The sequence below is a fragment of the Monodon monoceros genome, unplaced genomic scaffold (assembly GCF_005190385.1).
Source record: "Monodon monoceros isolate NGI ecotype Baffin Bay Population unplaced genomic scaffold, NGI_Narwhal_1 Super_Scaffold_2, whole genome shotgun sequence".
NCBI classification, from domain to species: domain Eukaryota; kingdom Metazoa; phylum Chordata; class Mammalia; order Artiodactyla; family Monodontidae; genus Monodon; species Monodon monoceros.
In genome coordinates this window covers 1,674,383-1,695,222 of record NW_021703776.1, presented here as the reverse complement: position 1 = coordinate 1,695,222, position 20,840 = coordinate 1,674,383, and the positions used below count along the sequence as shown (strand labels likewise).

The window sequence follows — 20,840 nt, the reverse complement described above, 5'->3', positions numbered from 1 at the left end:
GGCACAAACAAGATACATCTGAAGGCATTGATGTTCGAGATACGCCACCGAACAAGCGGGGAGGTGGACTCAGGTGGGTGCTCAGGCTGTCAGTTCGAAAACCCTCGTCTGGAGAGAAGGACACCCAGTGATGGCTTTCGGACCACCTGGACCACTCATTTCTTCTGATTACAAAGGGTTATTGGGCATTCTGTCTTCTGTTGCTTAAACTTCATTGTCCTATGTACTTGTACCACCTGGGTAAGATTTACTTGTATCGTAGCTCCCTTCACATGAAGTGAATCCTTCCCATTGCAGAAACGCAGAGTATTCTAACACGTTCTGGCTATAAACGCCCACGTAGGCAGACGGGTGGTTTTATGCATCTTTCTGAACTCAGGTGATAAAAGACCATCTTTCCGGCTGAGCGGTCCATTCCATCTAAGGCTGTTGCCTCGTTTTTCCCGCCCAGCCTCTTCCTGGGGCTCAAGGCCCACTTCCATTCCCGGTGGCTGGACCTTGCATCCATCGCCCAGTTGCGTCCCATAAATCCGTAGGTAGTCAGCAGCCGACGTTGGGAGAGAGAGGCAGCCCTCTCTGGCTAGACCAGCCCTCACTCCCGTGACCCTCGCCCTGTGGTCCAGAGTCGGCCTCAACACTCAGACTCGGCCAGCCCGTCCCTCTGCCCGCGACTCTTCTACGGCTCCACAACTTTCCACAGGTCGCCTATGCTTTCCGGGTTGCCTGCGCGACGGCGGGGTCCTGACAGCGGGTGACTTCGCGCCCCCCAGGCCTCCACTACCCGTCCAACCCCGCCCCCGCCCTGCCGGAAGTGGTGGCCCTTTTATGGGCTCCTCTTCCGGTCCGCTGGCTGGCGGGTGGTCGCGAGCTGCCTAACGACCTTCTACGCTGAGTGTCGGCCGGCGGCGGCGGCGGCGGCGGCGGCGGCGGCGGCGGCGGCGGGTGGATGGAGGCCTCGGCCCCCTGCGGAGCGCGGCGGGGCTGGCGGCGGTCCCGGGCCGCGGGCTTCCCGCTCTCCCGGACCGCGGTGGTCCTGGTGTTCTCCGCGCTGGTGCTGCGGGCGCCCCCGTCAGGTGAGGCGGCGGAGGGCGGCTCCGGACCGCGGCTCCCGGAGGTTTCTGTGTGTCACGTGCGTCCGCTGATGGGAAAGCCTGTATCACTGGTCCCGCTCTTGAATTTAATAGCAGGACTGGGCACATTGATGTCGTATAGACGGGCGAGGTAATTCAAACACCCACAGCTGAAGGCTTGACATTAAATTGGCTGTTAACAAGACCCTTATCAGCCCCCGGGTCCTTTGCCAGCTTTCCACGACGTACGGGTCTCAGGATTTCAGTGTATTTTGAAATGAGTAGACCTCCCGCCGCTTTCTCATTTCCCGTGGTCCTGGAGCTCCATCTATTGGTTTTAGCTATAAAGTACAGGAAAGACTGGCAACTTAAGTTTTGATATTCTGCTGCCGCCGTTTTTTTCCTCCTTTTGATTCAGAGATCCGAAATACTTTCTCATGTTTTCAAAATAGAGTTAAGATACCGAAGGGAGTGCTTAATTCAACGGTCATCATTTAACTAGAAAGGTTTTGGCTGCGTTATTTTGCGTTCAAGTTTTAGACTTTTTAGAAATAAAGTTATTTTGCGTTCAAGTTTTAGATTTTTTAGAAATAAAGTATCTCCCAGAATTGAATCATAGAAAGCACAAAAGAGGTTTGTTTAAAATACAATTTGTGCAGAAAAGGGGCAATGAAAAAAGAAGCCCTCCAAGAATATGAATGAGGAAGGGCTGCGGAGGTAGACAAGGGATAGGAGGAGAATGGAAAGAAATGGAGTGAAGAGACATTACAAAATATGCCGAAGTACAAAGGTCATTCTAGTTTAAGTAGAGACTAGCTGATAGCTGTTAATTACCCCGTAGGAGAAGGATGCTTCTTGACCACAGCCCATGATCTTATGCTAGGTACGACTCTCTGTGTGTGTGTGTGTGTGTGTGTGTGTGTGTGTTGTCTTTTGATCCAAGAACAAGATCAGGCCTGAGGATATAAGAAGTAGACTAAGAACGCAGTATCTTAATATGTAAGGTATGAATAGTGAAGCAACATTTATGTAGCGTTTTATAGTTTATACGATAGTCCATTCAGTTCCTACAAAAACTCTAAATCTGGAATTTAGTCTCATTTTGCAGATGAGAAAACTGAAGCTCCTGGAGTTTTAATTGACTTTCTTAAGACTCGTTAGTGGAAGTTGGGATTTAAATCCAGGTCATCTGACTTTGAATAGCATACTCTTCTTGGTTCTGTACCTCCTCTCTGTTAACAGCAAAGAAGATTTGGGTCTAAGCTTTATTGCATTTTTTGTGCTGCTCCTGCCACTTGTCTGTGCACACTCATGTGTCCATCAACATTCACTTGTTCAACGAGGACTGAACAACATCAGAATATATCATATTTAACAATTATTATTTAATATTTGCTATGTGCAAGGTATAGTGCTTGACAGATTATTTTTTTCTTGATTAAATCTTTTTTTTGCTTGCTGGTTTTTGCAGAGTCAAAGGATGGCTTACAAAGAGCTCCCCAGTCTGGCCCTAACTTCCTCTTCTGCTTCCCATCCCTGTGTCCTCCAGGTTTAAGGAACATACTTTTTTCTTCCAGTTTTATTGAAGTATAAGTGACATACAGCACTGTATAATTATAAGGTGTACAACATAAGGATTTGATTTACATACATCATGAAGTGATTATCACAATAAGTTGAGGGAATGTCCATCATCTTATATGGGTAGAAAATTAAAGAAATAGAAAAAAATTTTTTTCCTGTGTTGAGAGCTCTTAGGATTAACTCTTAACAATTCATATGTAACATACAGCAGTGTTAATTATACTAATCATATGTTTATCATAATAATTTATATTATCATATGGTTTATTACATGCCAAGTATGTACTTATCTTAATACTAGGAATTTGTACGTTTTGACTGCCACCTACTGAATGGGAGAAGATATTTGCAAAGAATATATCCTATAAGGGTTAATATCCAAAACAAACAACTCAACATCAAAAAACAACAGTCTAGTTAAAAAATGGGCAGAGGATCTGAATAGACCTTTTTCCAAGGGAAGACATACAGATGGCCAATAGGCATGTGAAAAAGATGCTCAACATCATTAATCATCAGGGAAATGCAAGTCTGAACCACAATGAGATACCATTCTCACACCTGTTAGAATAGCTATTATCAAAAAGGCAACAAATAACAAGTGCTGGATAGGCTGTGGAGAAAAGGGAACCCTTCTGCACTGTTGGTGGGAATGTAAATTGATGCAGCCACCATGGAGAACAGTATGGAGGGTCCTCAAAAAATTAAAAATAGAGCTACCATATGATCCAACAATATCACTCCTAGGATTTATCTGAAGAAAACAAAAACACTAATTAGAAAAGATATATGCATCCCTGTGTTCATTGTAGCACTATTTACAGTAGCCAAGATATGGGAGCAACCTAAGTGCCCATCAATAGATGAATGGATAATGAAGATAATAGGTACATACAGTGGACTCCTACTCAGCCATAAAAAAATGATGAAATCTTGTCATTTGTGACAACATGGATGGACCTAGAGGGCACTACGCTAAGTGAAATAAGAGAAGGACAAGTGCCGCATGATTTCACTTATATGTAGAATCTAAAAATACAAATGAACGAACATATCAAAACATAAACAGAGTTATAGATAGAGAACAAGCAGGTGTTTGCCAAAGGGGACAGAAGAAGTAAGTGAGGGAGATTAAGCGGTACAAACTTCCAGTTGCAAAATAAATGAGTCACAAGTTTGAAATGTACAGTGTGGGGAATATAGTCAATAGCAATGTAATGTCTTTATACGATGACTTATCATAACTAGACTAACCGTGGTGATCATTTCAAAATGTATAGAAACATCAAAGCACTAGGTTGTATAACAGGAACTAACAAAGTGTTGTGGGACAATTATATTTCAAAAACAAACAAACTCATGGCAAAAGAGATCAGATTTGTGGTTACCAGAGGCGGGATTGAGGGGAATTGGATGAAGGCAGTCAAAAGATATCGATTCTCGATAAGTTGACATAAACACTGATCCTACTATTGAGCTTATAGTCAAATAAGGAAAATTATGTCTGTGCAGGAAGAACTGTAATGCAATGTAGAGTGAGTGTTGCTGATGATGTACTAAAGAGGTAAGAGATGAGGACAAACAGAAGGTTTGAGGGAGGAGGGACTTGTGATTTGTGTCTTGAAGGGTGGGGATTTGGACTTATTGAGAGTATTCTAAGTGGATGTAGAAAAAGCTGAAGGTGAGACATAATAGGGAAAGCGGTGGGTATGTTAATTTCATTGGAGCGTATGAAGGGAATAGAGCTGGAACAGAGATACCAGATATCAGAGGGTATTGATTTATGGCTCCCCTTCCACAAACATCAAATATACTGCGATACTATCCTATTCGAATGTCTTGAAATTTGTAATGAGCCAGATTGTTGATTAATGCTGTTCTTTTTGTTTTTGATAGTGGGATATTTGGCTCAATTACCAAGAGGTATTCACTTGACCCAAGATTCAATGAAAATAGTGGGATCACCAAATTTTCCAGGTATTAATAAATAGATTTTCAGTAATTGTAAGAAAGTAATTGGCAGTTGTTTAAATTTTATCAATCTTTTGCAAAAGGCTAGTGTTCCCCACTTATCCTAGTTTCCTATGGCCCTATTCCTCTATGGAAATGGATTAAAGTTGTTTCCACAGAGTTAGATTCATATAGTCTAATTCTGTTTGCTGTAACTTCTTAAGTATGCAAAAAATAATTATTTCTAAAAGCTATCTAATTAAAGTTGTCTGCAGTGTTTTTGCTTGTTATTGTATAATAAACATAATATTAAATGTATGCAGTTCTTTTTTTTTAAAGCACTTTTTAAAAACATTAATTAATTAATTTTTGGCTCCATTGGGTCTTCGTTGCTGCACGTGGGCTTTCTCTAGTTGGGGTGAGAAGGGGCTACTCTTTGTTGTGGTGCATGGGCTTCTCATTATGGTGGCTTCCCTTGTGGAGCACGGGCTCTAGGCACACGGGCTTCAGTAGTTGTGGCACACGGGCTCAGTAGTTGTGGCTTGTGGGCTCTAGAGCGCAGGCTAAGTAGTTGTGGCACACAGGCTTAGTTGCTCCGTGGCATGTGGGATCTTCCTGGACCAGGGATCCCTGCATTGGCAGGCAGACTCCCAACCACTACGCCACCAGGGAAGTCCCCATGTGCAGTTCTTATGCTAAAACATTTTTTAAATGGGATCTGTATATCATAAAGATTTTGGGTTAATAAGATTTTGCAGTAGTAACATGAGGCATAGCATCTACAACTCTTTATATATATATATTTTTTAATTGAGGTAAATTCACATGCTTTAAAATTCCTCCTGTAAAGTATACATTCGAGTAGTTTTTAGCATATTGACCAGGTTCTGAAACCATCAGCACTGTGTAATTCCATAACATTTTCATCACTCTAAAAGGAAACATCGTACCCATTAAGCAATCACACTCCAGCCCCTGGAAACCACTAATCTACTTTCTGTCTCCATAAATTTGTCCATTCCGGACATTTCATATAAGTGGAATCATATACTATGTGGTGTTTTGTGTGTGGCTTCTTTCACTTTGTATGATGTTTTCAAGGTTCATTTATGTTACAGAATGTATCATTCATTTTTATGGCTGAATAATATTCCATTGAATGGATATACTACAATTGTGTATCCATCAATTGATGGATATTTAGGAAGTTTCCACTTTTTAGCTATTTTGAAAAGTGCTGTTATGAACATTTCTGGACAAGTTTCTGTGTGAACATATGTTTTCAGTATACCTAGGAGTAAAATTGCTGGGATATATGGTAACTCTATATTTAACATTTTGAGGAACTGCCAAACAATTTTTCAAAGAACCTGAACTATTGTACTTTGACACCAGAAATTTGAGGATTCAAATTTCCCAACATCCATATTAACATTTATTATTGTCCATCTTTTAAAATTTTAGCCATCCTAGTGTATGTGAAGTGGATTCTCATTGTGCTTTTTATTTGCATTTCCCTAATGACTAGTGATGTGGAACCTCTTTTCATATGTTTATTGACCATTTGGATGTCTTCTTTACAGAAATGCCTGTTCAAGTCCTTTACCCAATTTTTAATTTGGCTGTCTTTTATATTACTGAGATGGAAGAGTTTTTTTTTTTTTAAATATGTTCTGGATACTAGACCCTTATCAGATGTTGGATTTGCAAATATTTTCTTCTATTCTATGGATTGTGTTTTCATTTCTTGATAGTGTTCTTTAAAGCACACATTTTAAACTCTGATAAAGTCTGATTTCTATTTTTTCTTTTGTATTGGTGCTTTAGGAGTCATGTATCAGAAGTGATTGCGTAATCAGCAGCCACAAAGTGTTACTCCTACATTTTCTTGAAAGAATTTCATAGTTTTAGTGCTTATATTTAGATCTTTGATCCATTTTGAATTAATTTTTGCGTATGGTATACAGTAGGGATCAAAATTCATTCTTTTGCATGTGGATATCCACTTGTTCCAGCATCATTTGTTTAAGAAACTTTTCCTTCTCTATTGAATGTCTTGGTGCGCTTGTTGAAGAGCAGTTTGCCATAGATGAATGAGTTTTTTTTTTTATGGACTCTAAATTCTATTCCTTTGATATATATGTCTTTCCTTACGCTAGTACCACACTGTCTTGATTGCTGTTGCTTTATAATAAGTTTTGAAATTATCAAGTGTGAGTACTTCAAATTTGCTCTTTTTCAAGATTGATTTGGCTATTCTGGGTCCTTTGAAATTTTGTGTTATTCTAGAATCAGCTTTGGCAATTTTTGGAATAAAAGCCCATTGGGATTTTTATAGGGATTGCATTGAATCTGTTGATCAATCTTGGGAGTATTACCACCTTAACACTCTACAGTCTTGCAATTCATAAACATGGAGTGTCTTTTCATTTATTTAGGTGTTCTTTATTTTCCTTCAATGATGCTTTACAGTTTTCAGTGTATGAGTCTTCTTGTACTACTTTTGTTAAATGTATCCCTAAATATTTTATTCTTTTTGATGCTACTGTAAATAGAATGTTTTTATCAATTTAATGTTTGGATTGCTCATTGCTACTGTATAGAAATACAATTGAGATTTGCAAATGGGTATTGTATCCTGTCATCTTGCCGAATCATTTATAGCTCTAATTTTTTAAATGGGGGATAGGGGGAATTATTCCTTAAAATTTCCTGTATATAATATCATGTCATCTGCAAATGGAGGTAGTTTTATTTCTTCTTTTACAATCTGCCTATTTTTCCTTGCTAGTTGCTCCAGGTAGAACCTCCAGTTCAATATTGATGTTAACAGATATCTTTGTTTTGTTCCTGACCTTGGGGGCCTGGGAAAGATTTCAGTTTTTGCTATTAAGTATTATGTTAGCTGTGAATTTTTGTAGATGCCCTTTATCAGATTAAGAGAGTTCCTTCTGTTCCGAGTTTGTTGAGTGCTTTTATTGTGAAAGGGTATTGGATTTTGTCAAATGATTTTTCTGCGTATATTGAGAGGATCAGTGGGTTTTGTCCATTATTCTATTGATATGATAAGGTATTACATTGATTGATTTTTGTATTTTGAACTAGCCTTGCATTTCTGGAATGAATCTGAGTTGATTATGATGTATAATCCTTTTTCATGTTGCTGGATTTGGTTGCTAGTATTTTGAAGATTATCATGTACATATTCATAAGGAAAAGTGGTCTGTAGATTTCTCGTGTAGTCTTTGTCTGATTTTGGTTTTAGGGCAATAGTGGCTTCATAAAATGAGTTGGAGTGTGTTCCCTCCTCTTCTATTTTTTTGGAAGTTTGTGAAGTATTGTTAATTCTACTTGTTTGGTAGTATTCACAAGTGAATTCAACTGGTGCTGAGCTTTTCCTTGTGGGAAGGTTTTTTTATTATTCAATCACTTTACTTGTTTTAGGTCTATTCAAACTTTCTATTTCATTATGGTTTCTGATGAGAAGTAAGCTAATTTTATTGAAGACCATATTACGTAATGAGTTGCTTCTGTCTTGCTGCTTTCAAGATTCTTTGTTTCTGGGTTTTCACAGTTGATTATGATGTGCCTAAGGTGTGGATCTCTGTGAATGTGCCCTAGTTTGAGTTCATTGGGCTTGTTTGATGTGTGGATTTATGTTTTTCATCAATTTTGGGAAGTTTTTGCTATTATTCCTTCAAATATTCTTTCTGGCTCTTTCTCTCCACTCTTCCATGGGAGTTTTATGCATATACTGACATGCCTGATGGTTTCCCAAAGGTCTCTGAGTACTGTTGATTTATCTTCACGTATCTTTCTATTTTTCTTTTTCTCAGATTGGATAAATCCCACATTGATGTAACGTGAAGTTTGCTGATTCTTTCTTCTGTCTGTTGAGATCTGCTATTGATTCTTAACTGTGAATTTTCATTTGTTATTATACTTTTTAATCTGGAATTTCTCTTTGGATCTTTTTTTATAATTTCTATCCCTTTATTGATAGTTTCTATTTGGAGAGACATCGTTTTCATACTTTTTTAGTCCTTTAGGCATGATGTTCTTTGATCATATTTAAAATAACTGATTTGAAGTCTTTGTCCAGTAATTCCAAAATTTGGCTTTCCTCAGGGACAGTTTCTATTGGTTGCTTTTTTTGCTGCCTATGACTATACTTTCTTGGTTTTTTGCATGACTCATATTTTTGGTTGAAAACTGGACTTTGTAGGGAATATTATGTAGTACTCTGGAAATTAGATTCTTCCCCCTTTCTAGGTATTTATGTAGTTGCTTTTTGTTGTACAGGCATACTCAGAGATATTGCAGGTTCAGTTACAGGCCATCACAATAAAGTGAGTATAACAATAAAGTAAGGCACATGAATTTTTTTGGTTTCCCAGTGCCTATAAAAGTTATGTTTACATTGTACTGCAGTCTATTAAGTGTGCAGTAGCATTTGGTTAAAAACCAATATATGTACCTTAATTAAAAAATACTTTATTGCTAAAAATGCTAACCATCATCTGAAACTCAGGATTGCTACAAACCATTGATGGTAATAAATGCAAAATCTGTGAGGTACAGTAAAGCAAAGTACAGTAGAATGAGGTATTCCTGTAGCATTTGTTTAGTGACTTTTCTGAACTAATTCTCTTTAAATTCTGTATTCCTTGTCATGTGTGGCCACTGAAGTCTTTGCTTAGTTAGCTTAGTTAGGCTAATGGTTCAACAGAGATTTCATTAAACACCTGAACCAGTTAGTCTCCTAATATTTTCTGAGAATCCTTGTGAGCTTGTCGTGGCTTACCTTAAACATTTAGCCAGGCAGTTGACAGCTCCACCATATCCTTCACTTTCTGCTGTACAGAGGCTCAATTTCAGCCAGAGGTGAGAACTTTAAGGCCTCTCATTCTTTACTGAGCATGCCCAGTCTTGGCCACGTGGCCTACTCTGTGCATGCACATGCCCTTCTATTTTCCTAGGAACGTGTCTGAAGTTTTCAAAGCTCCCATTGACATGTCATTACCCAGCTTTTCCTCTTAAGCTTTTGGTTAAGCTGATGTTTACTCCCACTGCTTCAGGCATTTACAAAGTTAAGTGGCAAGCTCTAGTTGTTTTTGACAAAGACTCTTGGGGAAAAGGCTTTTTACAGTGGGTGTGCTCCAAGCTAGGTTGTGTAAAGATAGCTTTGTGCATGGTGTCTTCCAGAACACTGCCAGAAAGGTGAAATAATGACAGTTCTCTGGGAAGGAGGCACTGAAGTCCATCTAACCCCATCTGCCCCTCTAGTGGCTACAAGGCTGCTGGTTCTAATGGGAATGCAGCAACTTAAAGTGCTACAAGCTCACTGTTTTTACCAGGTGTATTTGCTAGGGGTATGGTAAAAAATTACCACAGACCTGGCAGCTTAAACAACAGAAATGTGTTGTCTCACAGTTTTGGAGGATAGAAGTCCAATCATGGAGGCTTGGGTGGGTCCTTCTGAGGGCAGTAGGGCAAGGACCTGTTCCAGTTCTCCTTCCTTGGCTTGGGGATGGCCATCTTCTCCCTGTATCTCTTCACATTGTTTTCCTCTGTGTTTGTCTGTGTGTCCAAATTTCCCCTTTTTATAAGGACACCAGTCATATTGGATTTAGGCCTACCCTGATGCCCTCATTTTAACTTGGTTACTTCTATAAAAACTCTATCTCCAAATAAGTTCACTTTCTGGGGAACTGGGAATTAGGACTTAAACATATGACTTTAGGGAGAAGCATAATTCAGGCCATGACACCGAGATTCAGTTGTTTTTCCTGAGTACATTTTTCCTGGGTGCTGTAAGTCTTTGATTAATTTCCAGAGTTCTTAAAATGTTGATTCTAACAATATGCCATTTTCTTATTACCTTTATCAAGGGGATGATTTTTGGAGTTCTTTACTCTGCCATTTACACTGATATCACAACTTTTATCACAGCTTTTGTTTTAAAACTACAGCTTTTAAACGTAAATTATAAAACAGTCATGTATAACTAACTTCCCTTTTTATTGGATGTGCTTAAATTTATCCTTAAAATGAATTAACATTTCAGTTAAGGAAAACAACTGAATCTCAGTGTGATGGACTGAATCATCCTCTCGCTAAAATCATATGTTTGAGTCCTAATCCTCAGTTCCCCAGAAAGTGAACTTATTTGGAGACAGCATCTTTATAGAAGTAATCAAGTTAAAAATGAGGTCATTAGGGTAGACCCAAATCCAATATGACTGGTGTCCTTATAAAAGAGCCAGCAAGTCGTGCTGAGGAATGGCACGTTAATACAATAAGCACTCATTAAAAGTAGAAAAAAGAAGAAACGTTTAAACTGAGGTGAGTAGGAAATAAAATAAGAGGAGAAATTAATGAAAGAGACCAGAGAAGAATAATAGATTGAATGGAACCAAAAGCTGTCTTTGGAGCAATTAGTAGACAGAGTCTTGGTAATTGTTTCACAAGAGAATAATGAAAGTACAAAAGTATTATGAATAAATTAAGATATGGTGAGATTTAAAAATCAGAATTTAGTATTCTGAATAATTTTATATAATAAACTTACAGTGAATAACTCTACTAAAATATAAGTTTCTAAAACAGACTTGATTAAATTACTTAGTAAACTAATAATTAAATTCTCCAGATTGTTAATCAGAAATTTGTTTTGCTACTTCCTCCCTTGCCAAAAAATAAGTACCAGGCTGTATAGTTTCCAAGGACAAAAACACTTTACACATTCTTTCAGAGAAAATTTATAGAAGGAAATCTGCCTAATTCATTTTATGTGGCTATTATAATCTTAGATGCCTAACTTAGTAGTGCTAAACACTAAATAACAAATTTGTACTGAAATTGGAAAAAGACAAAGGATAATGTAAGAAAATTATATACAGTTACATTTATGAATATAGGTGCAAGTGTCCCAGGAAAACAAATTACCAAGAATTGAGGGGAAGTTTCTTAACCTAAGTAAGGGTAGCTATCTAAAAGCTACATTCAATAAACATGATGTTGTATGGTTAAAGTTTAGAGACAGTTTCTTTAAAGTTAAGGAGAATTTTGATTCTCATAGAAACAATTTTTATTTTACTGGAACACAAAAATCTTAGTATATGGTTGATTAGTGAAGTGTTGCCATGGGATTACTGAGGAGTTTCTAGTAGCTTTTCTAAAAGCTTTCTTATGAGTAAATGCAAAACAATTGAATCTTTAGTGTGTTCCTTTTGTATCTCCTAGAGAATACTATTTTTGCTTGTTTAATGAGCAGTGCTGTAAATTTTAAAGCAAAGTGGGAAAAATGCTTAATAATTAAAATCAATCAAAGCACATATTTGTGAATTTTTTAATCACATTACAATTTTAAAATTCAGTACACTGTGTTACATCTTTGTGAGTAATGTATTGTTCCATAATCTAAACAAATTTATCTTGTCAGTTTCTTTCAGGTTTGGTGTCTTTGCAAAACAGATGAAGTATGGATATAGAATTATCTTAATACTTTGTAATTAAAATAATTTTATGACAACAAAGTAAGTTGGTATATAAACTCTGAATAAAAAGACTAATGCATAATGCTGAGATTAAGATACACTCGCACACGCAAATAAATTAAGTGTATGTTTTTGAAAGTTAGTTATATGGAATGCAATGAAATTTAGTTCTTACCAAGCAATAGCAATAATCCAAAGAAAACTTCTGAAAACATGTAACCCAGACTACAAAAATGTAAGCCATTATAGATCGTGAACGAACGTAAAATATTATTGGAACATTTTAATATTTATTTTCAGTGAAAGTATATGTTATGCTCCATCAAAAGAGTCCACACATGTTATGTGTAACCCAACGACTGCGGAATTCTGAACTCATAGACCCATCATTCCAGTGGCATGGGCCGAAAGGAAAAATCATTTCAGGTGGGCTTCTGTTTCAGTTGTTATAATTAAAAATATGTATGAAATGTACTCAGAGCAAAAAGAATATTTGTATCTCATATACGCTCATGTATTAGCTCACTTCTTTTTCTTGCAATTTCTTTTTGGAGTTAGAATCTAACAATGTAGATGGCATGACCATTTTTTCCAGATCTTAATTTGAGATAGAGACACACTGGATGATTAAACTGGAGAATTCTCTAAGCGTCCATATTTCAAAAAATTTTCCTTTTTTATTGTAAAATTCATAAAATCATTTTGGTTACCTCAGTTAGACTTTTATTAGCAAAGTATGTATGAAGAAGCAAATATGATTCTGGCTTTTGTTAAAAATACAAATGAGCACTTTGAGCTCTAGGTTTAAAATTCTGGTTTTGTTTGTTTTATACAGCCCCACATAGGGACAACTTGAGACTTTATTAGTAGTTACGATTTTATATTTTTTATCTTATATTTCACTCTGATTAAAATCCTGACCAGACAGTATGGATTATATTTGAATTTAACCTAAATATTAATATCCATTTTGAAAAACTGACTAAATTTAACATTCAGTATTTTAGTATGAAAAACATGCTCTTAAATATACTGCATGGTTTGGTGGTAGCTGTGTAATAATATGTTACTGATGCTGTGCTTACAAAAGAGGAAGTTTAGTACTTGGGTACTCATCCAGAGGAGAAGATGGACTTGAGATACATCTGAATAGTAACCTTACAGTTTTCAGATTTTTGAGAAAACAAGGTCTTATTCTCATGAAGGTACATTTTACCACATAGAGATTACTATTGGTATGATTGATTTGGTCAACATTTTCTCCATTCAACTTCTTATTTTGTTATTTTGAAATGCCCATCTTACTTGTATTCTGATATCTCATTTGCTAAAAGCTGATTTGTTTTTGCAGTGTAGTTTAAAAAATATCAATTAGCTTAGCTGTTTTTGTTTTCAGCCTTGCTGAGAATTCGGATAATGAATTTTCATCCTAAATATTGTTCAAGGAAGTACCTTTTGCATACCTTCTGTGCAAGTGTTCCTTTATTGCTCTATTCACCATGTTTTCCTTCTCTCTCTTTTCCTTCCCTCCCTCCCTTCCTCCCTCCTTCCCTCCGTTCCTTCCTTCCTTCTTCTCCTTTTTTCCCTTATTGGTGTTTTGAGACAGTGCTTGTGGGTGAAAACCTACAGGTTTATTTTGTAGACCTGGATGGAGGAAAGCAGTATATTCTTACAAAGACTCGCTGAAGAAACATTCATAAGAAATATTTATTTTTTAATATGTTTTAATTCATATTTTATATAGTTGAACAATCTAAGTTGTACATTGCCATAATATTTATGTTGATTCTGAAATAGCTCAAGGTTTAAAGAGTTACTTCACTCTTTAGGTTAGGTGATGTGTCTCCAAAGTGAATTACTCGGCTCTAGGTGAGTGACTACCTGGTGGCTGCCATTGTGCCCAGCTTTGCAGGAGGTACGCAGAGCAGCGTGACCTCTGCCTGGCTGCAGTACTAGAGTGTAGGAGGGGGTCAGCAGAGGTCAGGGACAGAGGTCCTGAGAGGCTAGGCAGTTAATATAAATCAGCGAAGGGGGCCAGGAGTAAAGGTATCCAATATTGAAAATAAAATCAATCTTTATTTTTATTGCTTTCTAATAGCAAATAATATAACACAAGCATGTATATTAAATATATTTTACATTCATTATTAAAACTCTGTGAGTTCAAAAATAGAAGCCTTTAAGTATTGATTTGTTGTGTTGTAATTTGTTACCCCTTTGATTTGAAAATTGAGATGTGAAACATGCTCTTCTCTGAGATGCCAGGCCAGGTCTTGCAGCTTGTATTGCAAAGTATACTGTGTAAGTGAATTTTGAATCCTTTAACTAGAAGTGACATTTTATATTACTCACTTTCATAATGGAAAACAGATGTTCAAAAACATAGCTGTTTCCAGGTAAGGATAAAATCATATAGATGCAAGGGCTTTGTATTTATAAAGACTATTCTCAGAAAATCCTGGTATTCTGACATCATGATTACAGTTGTGTTTTCAGTGCAGTGTCACGTCATAGTTCGTTGTCTGCCAGCTTTAAAGCTCAGTACTATCACTGTAATTGCAGAGAGACGTGGAAAATGTCTAATTTTATTAACGCTTGAAAAACAGAGAAGCTTTTTGGACTCTAGGTTAAACTACACTGTACTTTTGTTATCTTTTTATGGATATTCCAAAGATAGTTCCCCTACAGTTGAACCAAAGAAACATGTAGTTATGTACTTGCGCCTCCCTTTGGAGAGAAGCATCCAGGTTGTTTAGATGGTTGTACAGTGTGGAGGCCAAGTCTTAGACTTGCTAGGCTCTCTTCCTCTCACCCCCACTGCCGCCCTCTTCTGTCTCTCTTCCAACATTTTTGGTTTACAAAGGTAAAGCATTTATTGCAGCAAGCCCTGTATCTCTTACTTCAACCCTAATACCATTCTGATGAATTAGCTCTTTTTGGTGTGTGGACTTTCCCACTTTTTTAAATGTTCACACAAACCTGTATAACTGCGCACACACACACACACACACACACACACACACACACACACACACACACACGTTGAGCTTTACCCTGTAACTGCATCCTTATTATGTTTTTTAAAAAATGAGATCATAGATTATATCTTACTCTACCTGAATATTTTTATTATGAAGCATCTGATAAATACAAATCTGTATAACAGATATGTAAGTTATGAAGCGTAATAAAACAGACATCCTTGAGCTTGCTGTAGAAGCCAAGATATACCATTATCATGACTGTTGAACCTTCTAATGTTGAAAAATCCCATTCTTCTGTCCCCAACCCCTCTTAGGTAAACATTATCCTGAACTTTTACAATATTATTCCTTAGCTTTTCTTTATGCATTTACTACGTGTATGAATACACATGCACAAATACATACATATATCTATGTATGTGTGTATTCATACACGTAGTAAATGCACATATTTAAATATATATAAATATAGATATACATGTATGGATATATTCTGCAAGCATATTTTTACTTTAGCGTTTTTATTCCGAATTTTATAAAAATAATCAACACGTATACTTTTATCATGCAGCAGATTCTGTTCTAAGCAATTTACATATACTAATCATTTAAGTTTCACAACAGCTCTTTGCAGTAAGTACAGTCATTTTCTCCCTTTTATATGTGGACAGAGGCATTGAGAGAACAAGGTACTTTCCTGAAGTCAAGTGCCTTTGAAGTCTGGCTTCAGAGTTCACAGATAATAATCTAAATGAGGTAGGACTAGGATTTTCCCTTCTCACCATTTTGTGACTTTTTGTAGTTTGTGTCTTTTAAGGAATTTGTCCAACTTAGATTTTTTTCAACTTGTCAAATTTATGTGCATAGTTTATGATGTTTTCTTGTTATCTTTTTGATATATGCAGGATCTCTATGATATGCTCTCGTTCACTCCTGGTATTGGATGTGTCTTTTCTCTTTCATTTTGGTCTCTCTGGCTACAGGGTTAACAATTTTATCAGTCATTTCAAGGGACCAGCTTTTGAGTTATTTTTCTCTGGTATTTTTCTGTTTTCAGTTTCATTGATTTCTGACTTTATTATTTCCTTTCTGTTTGCTTTGGGTAAAGTTTGCTTATCTATTTCTTTTGCTGGTTGTAGAATTCTGGATTGGCAGTTTTTTTCTTTCAACATTCCAAAGATGGCATTCTGTATTCTTTTTGCTTGCATAGTTTCTCGTGAGAAGGCTGCTATAAAATAGTCCTTATCCCTCTGTAGGCAGTGTGCCATATTTTTCTGATTAATTTCAAGATTTTTTCTTTCTGTTTCACTTTCAGTGATTTGAATACTAAATGCATTTTTTTTTTTTTGGTTATTTGTATTATTCTGCTTGGTGTTCTATAAGCTTCTTGGATCTGTAGTTTTGGTTTGTCATTAATTTTTGAAAATTGTCGGCCATTATATCTTCCAGTATTTCTTCTGCTTCATCCTATCTCTCTGCTCCTTCTGAGATTTCTGTCACCCTTATGTAACTGTTTGAAATTGTTCCATAGCTCTTGGATTCATTCTTCTTGGTGTTGTTTTGCTTTTGTTGTTGTTGTTGCTTTTTCTCTTCGGGTAAATTTCTTTTGATCTGTCTTCAAGTCATTGGTTCTTTTCTTAGCTGTGTCAAGCCTCTTTATGAGCTCATTGAAGGAAGACTTCATCTGTGTTACTGTGTTCTTTTTTTATTTTTTTGGTTTGGTTTTAGTTCTAACATTTCCATTTGATTATTTCTTATGGTTTCAGACTCTGCTGAAATCACCTATCTGATCTTGCATGCCTTCTACATTTTCCATTAAATTATTTAATACATTATTCATAGTTATTTTAAACTAACTGTCTGATACTTCTGACATCTGTGTCATTGTCTGGTATTTTGGAAATGTGCCATTTCTTACCCTTCTGTATGCTTCTTAATTTTTTAAGAACATCTTGAATAAGATAGTAAATATTGAGATAATTATTTTTATCTTTGAGATGAACACTTTTTAAAATATTATTAAGCCTTTAATATTGGGAGTTTGTGTTAAACTAGTCAGGAATTGTCTGGCTTTGATATTGGTTATTGCTGTGGTTACTGAAAACTTATTTTTCTCCATTGTCTCATCTTTGGCTTTGGTTTCTCCTTTTTTGCTTTCTCTAGAGAGAATCTTTCTTGCAGCTCTCCTAGCTTGATTTCACTGCATTTTTGCTAGACTCTTATTAGTGATGGGCAGTTGGGAGAGAGGGGCAGTCTCTAGTGTTCTGATTCAGCATTAGTCTTTGGCAGGTGTTGTGTCACTGGATCTTGTGGGTGTGGCCTTTAGAAGTGCTTCAGCCTGTCTGCCGGCTTTAGTGTTGGCCTAGTACTTCTTGCTGACTTCCTCAAGAGTGAGGTTTTTTTCTTCCTGTTTCCTTCCCTAGTGGTAACATGTTTCCACAGTGCTCTCAGTGACCATTTTTGTTTCTTCTCCCTTGTAGGTTAAAGCATTGCTCCTCACCAGGAGGTAGGGGAAATGGGCAAGGGTGGAGTTTTGGCAGGGCTGCCAGCCCCCTCCTCTAGCCAGTACCCTGTGCCGGCCCCCTCCTCTAGCCAGTGCCCTGTGGGAATCTTGCTCAGGGTTCCCCTGATCTTCCTTTGAACACCCAAAGATTTTCATGAAGGTAAAAAGCCTGTAAGAGGGTGCAACTGCCTCTGCACTCCCCCTGCCCCCATCTGTGGTCCTCAGAGGCTTCACATGCTCACACTGGACAACACTTGGCTTTTAGCACTTTATTGAAAACTTTTAGCCAGATGTTCTTAGACCATTGAAGCAAATGCTTAGGTCTAGGTTCTACCTGCAGGCCCTGTTCATTCCTGGTTTTCAGGGTTACTGGTTGCCCTACCTGCCTCATTTGTTTGATGGGTTCAAGAAAATTTGTTGGTTGACAGTTTGTCTGTCTTTTTCCTTATTGTTGTATGATGTTGTTGCTCTTATAGTCACTCTCCATATCTGAGCAGAAACCAAAAGTATAAACCTGTTTTTAAAAATAAGTTGTAATGAAATGGTGCTTAAATTTTGCCATATAATTTTAGAGCTCTGAGGCATGTGCTTCTAGAAATCTAATCCAACTCTGAATTTTTAGATGATCAAGCTGAGTTCTAGAGAAAGAAGTCCTGACTTCAGTTTAATTATTTATTGACTGCTGTTGTATGAGTTCTTATATAGTATATAGTGATATGCCTTGGCATCCTGAAATTCCCATTTAAACTTAGTTTTGTAAAAGTCTGTTTGTTAAGTGGTATTTGTTAAGTGGGTTCTTCTCTTGGCTATGCAATCATCTGGGTATCTTTTCAAAGTGTGCTACTTTTAAATTTTTTTAAATAAGAAGGTAGCCAGAGAGTGTTTTCTTACAAATTGTATGATACTAGATTTTCTGGCTGTCATAATATTTAACATTGTCGTAGGCATTCAAATATATATTAATACACTTATTAATGCTTCTGGTTTGGGAAATTTTATTTCAAATTTTTGCCAGGGAATGCATGGCTTCATTGCTGACATGATATTCTAAAATTTCTTTACAATTTGTGGGCACCTTTTATCATATTACTATGATGTGTTTGTGTCTGCTGAAATATATGTATAGCAAACGCTTGAAAACCTCTTAATCTGTTCTAAAAAAGAGACAACATGTTACGATAAATAGGTACTCTTTCATCAAAAGATATTCATGAAGAAATAGGCAGTACAATAGAAATGTATTCTAAATTTATGTCACAGTTTTTAGCTTCATCCAAGATATAGAAATGGGAGTTCTCAAGGCATAATGCTCTATGTAAATCCCTTGAGGGTGGGTATATCCATCTATTCATTTCTCCTTCAGTATCTGAAACAGGGCTTTGCGTGTGCTAGAAACTCAACACATTTTTAGTGAAAAAATGAATAATGAAAATTTCTTCACTAAGAACATTCATCTTTTGTCTTATTTTGAAGCAATAAATTTCTTCAAAATAAATTTCAACTTGACAGTTATAGGCAATAAATTATTTTCTTAAAATAGAAAAAGATGAGTATTAAGATAATATTTTCAATTCTAATGAATAGTTTATTAAATTATTGAGTGAGTTTTAATATCTAATAATTTTTTCTAGTGCAAACCCGTGGTTATGAACTTTGAGAGTAACCATTTTTAATTGCTTAATGATTTATAGCTTTTTCAAGTACTTTAACATTCCTTGTATTTGTTATTCAAAAATGATTCAATGAGATATATTATCATATATTATGATTCTTTGTTGTGCAAATGAAGGAGCTAGACTTCAGAAAGATTAAGTAATTATCCCCAGTTACACAGTTTATGAGAAAGAAAGGCACACCTAAAAGCCAAGTCCTAACCCTCTAAATCAGACTTCTTTCCCATTACACAACATGGCTCTCTCCCAGTGTGGTACTTAAGTGATGCTGAAGTGACAAGGGACCTTAGTCCAAGTTCTGACTCCCAGCACTGCAGTTCTGATTGTGCGACTTCGGGTGTCAAGTGATCCAGTCTCCTGTTTTCTTTCTTCTGCAACCCTCACGGCTGTAATCCAAATTTTGCCAAGTACCTTGTGTAATGACAACAAATCCCTAGGTGTTCGTGATTATATTGAGTTAGCCTTTGTTCTGGACACACTGTTTTTATCCCTTTCATATACATTTTTTATGCTTAATGAGAGCATAACTCATCAATGAAGTATTTATATGCATACATACAAACATAATTACTTGATAGTATGTATAAGTATATGCTATGTTATATGTATATGAGTACTGATCATGCCATCTCAGTGCGACAAGCAGATGAGGAGCACATCATGTACGTGTGTTAGTCTCTTACCACTTAGGCAGCCACACACTTGATGAACTCTGGTTAGTGAAATTCTGACACTAAGTTCATCCTGGCACCCACTGTCAAGAACCACCAGACACAATGACTTTGTCCCCGACTCCTTCAGTGATTCTGTAGGTAAATTTGGATATTTTTTCTCTGTTAAGAAACTATTTCGTTATTTTATCTCAATCTCATGTAATTTAAGCTACTGATCACTGTATCTTATTCCTCTATTAGGAAACAGCACTGCACAAGTGACCTCCACAGGAAGCCTTGTATTCCAGAACTTCAAGGAGAGCATGAGTGGGGTTTACACGTGTTTTCTGGAGTATAAACCTACCGTGGAAGAAGTCGTTAAAAATCTCCAACTGAAATATGTTGTATATGGTAAGAAGGGATTTTGATTGTATTTTAACATTTCTTAATGTTTACAAATATTTACATATTTTAACAGGTTTGTTTTAAAGGGATTTTGTTGTGTTTAGTCTCTCTTAATTAAAGAAAAATGTCTGCCTGCCTATATTTTGTGAAGTGCTTTGTAAGGGGTTAGTGGTAAGGGAAGATCATTTTTCTTCAGGGGAATATTGACATGTACAGATCAATTTAAGACAGTGCATAAAAACAGGGTGGTATGGAAATCGTGTTTTCAGAGAATGAGCATGATATTGTACTTCGTACTGCTTTTAAATTCCGAGTATCCTCTTGATGGTGCACTGCCATCCCCATGACCAGGAACATGAATTGCCACTGTATTAAAACCCCTGTCCAAAAGTAGCTTGATCTGTTGAGGTCTGAGACTGGAGAGGTGAGTTGGTCGTGGAGTGGCCAGGAGAACAGCCTGAGTGAAAGTTCCGTCTCACGGCTGGGACCCACGCATGGAGACAGAGTCAGGGTCCTCCA

General features: G+C 36.8%; 2 protein-coding genes across 2 annotated transcripts in view; one reads left to right on the top strand and one right to left on the bottom strand.

Annotated features, from left to right (window-relative positions):
* Positions 1-482, bottom strand: part of SPATA48 (spermatogenesis associated 48) — a 58,665-nt gene extending 58,183 nt beyond the window's left edge. The window contains exons 1-2 of the mRNA XM_029233968.1: positions 317-482; positions 17-108 (exon numbers count right to left, since the gene is read on the bottom strand). Coding sequence (XP_029089801.1) covers positions 17-108; positions 317-482 — 258 coding nt within the window. The remainder of the gene's footprint in view (positions 1-16; positions 109-316) is intronic.
* Positions 483-934: 452 nt separating this feature from the next.
* Positions 935-20,840, top strand: part of ZPBP (zona pellucida binding protein) — a 90,092-nt gene continuing 70,186 nt past the window's right edge. The window contains exons 1-4 of the mRNA XM_029234172.1: positions 935-1,073; positions 4,551-4,631; positions 12,404-12,529; positions 20,178-20,327. Coding sequence (XP_029090005.1) covers positions 947-1,073; positions 4,551-4,631; positions 12,404-12,529; positions 20,178-20,327 — 484 coding nt within the window. The 5' untranslated portion in view covers positions 935-946. The remainder of the gene's footprint in view (positions 1,074-4,550; positions 4,632-12,403; positions 12,530-20,177; positions 20,328-20,840) is intronic.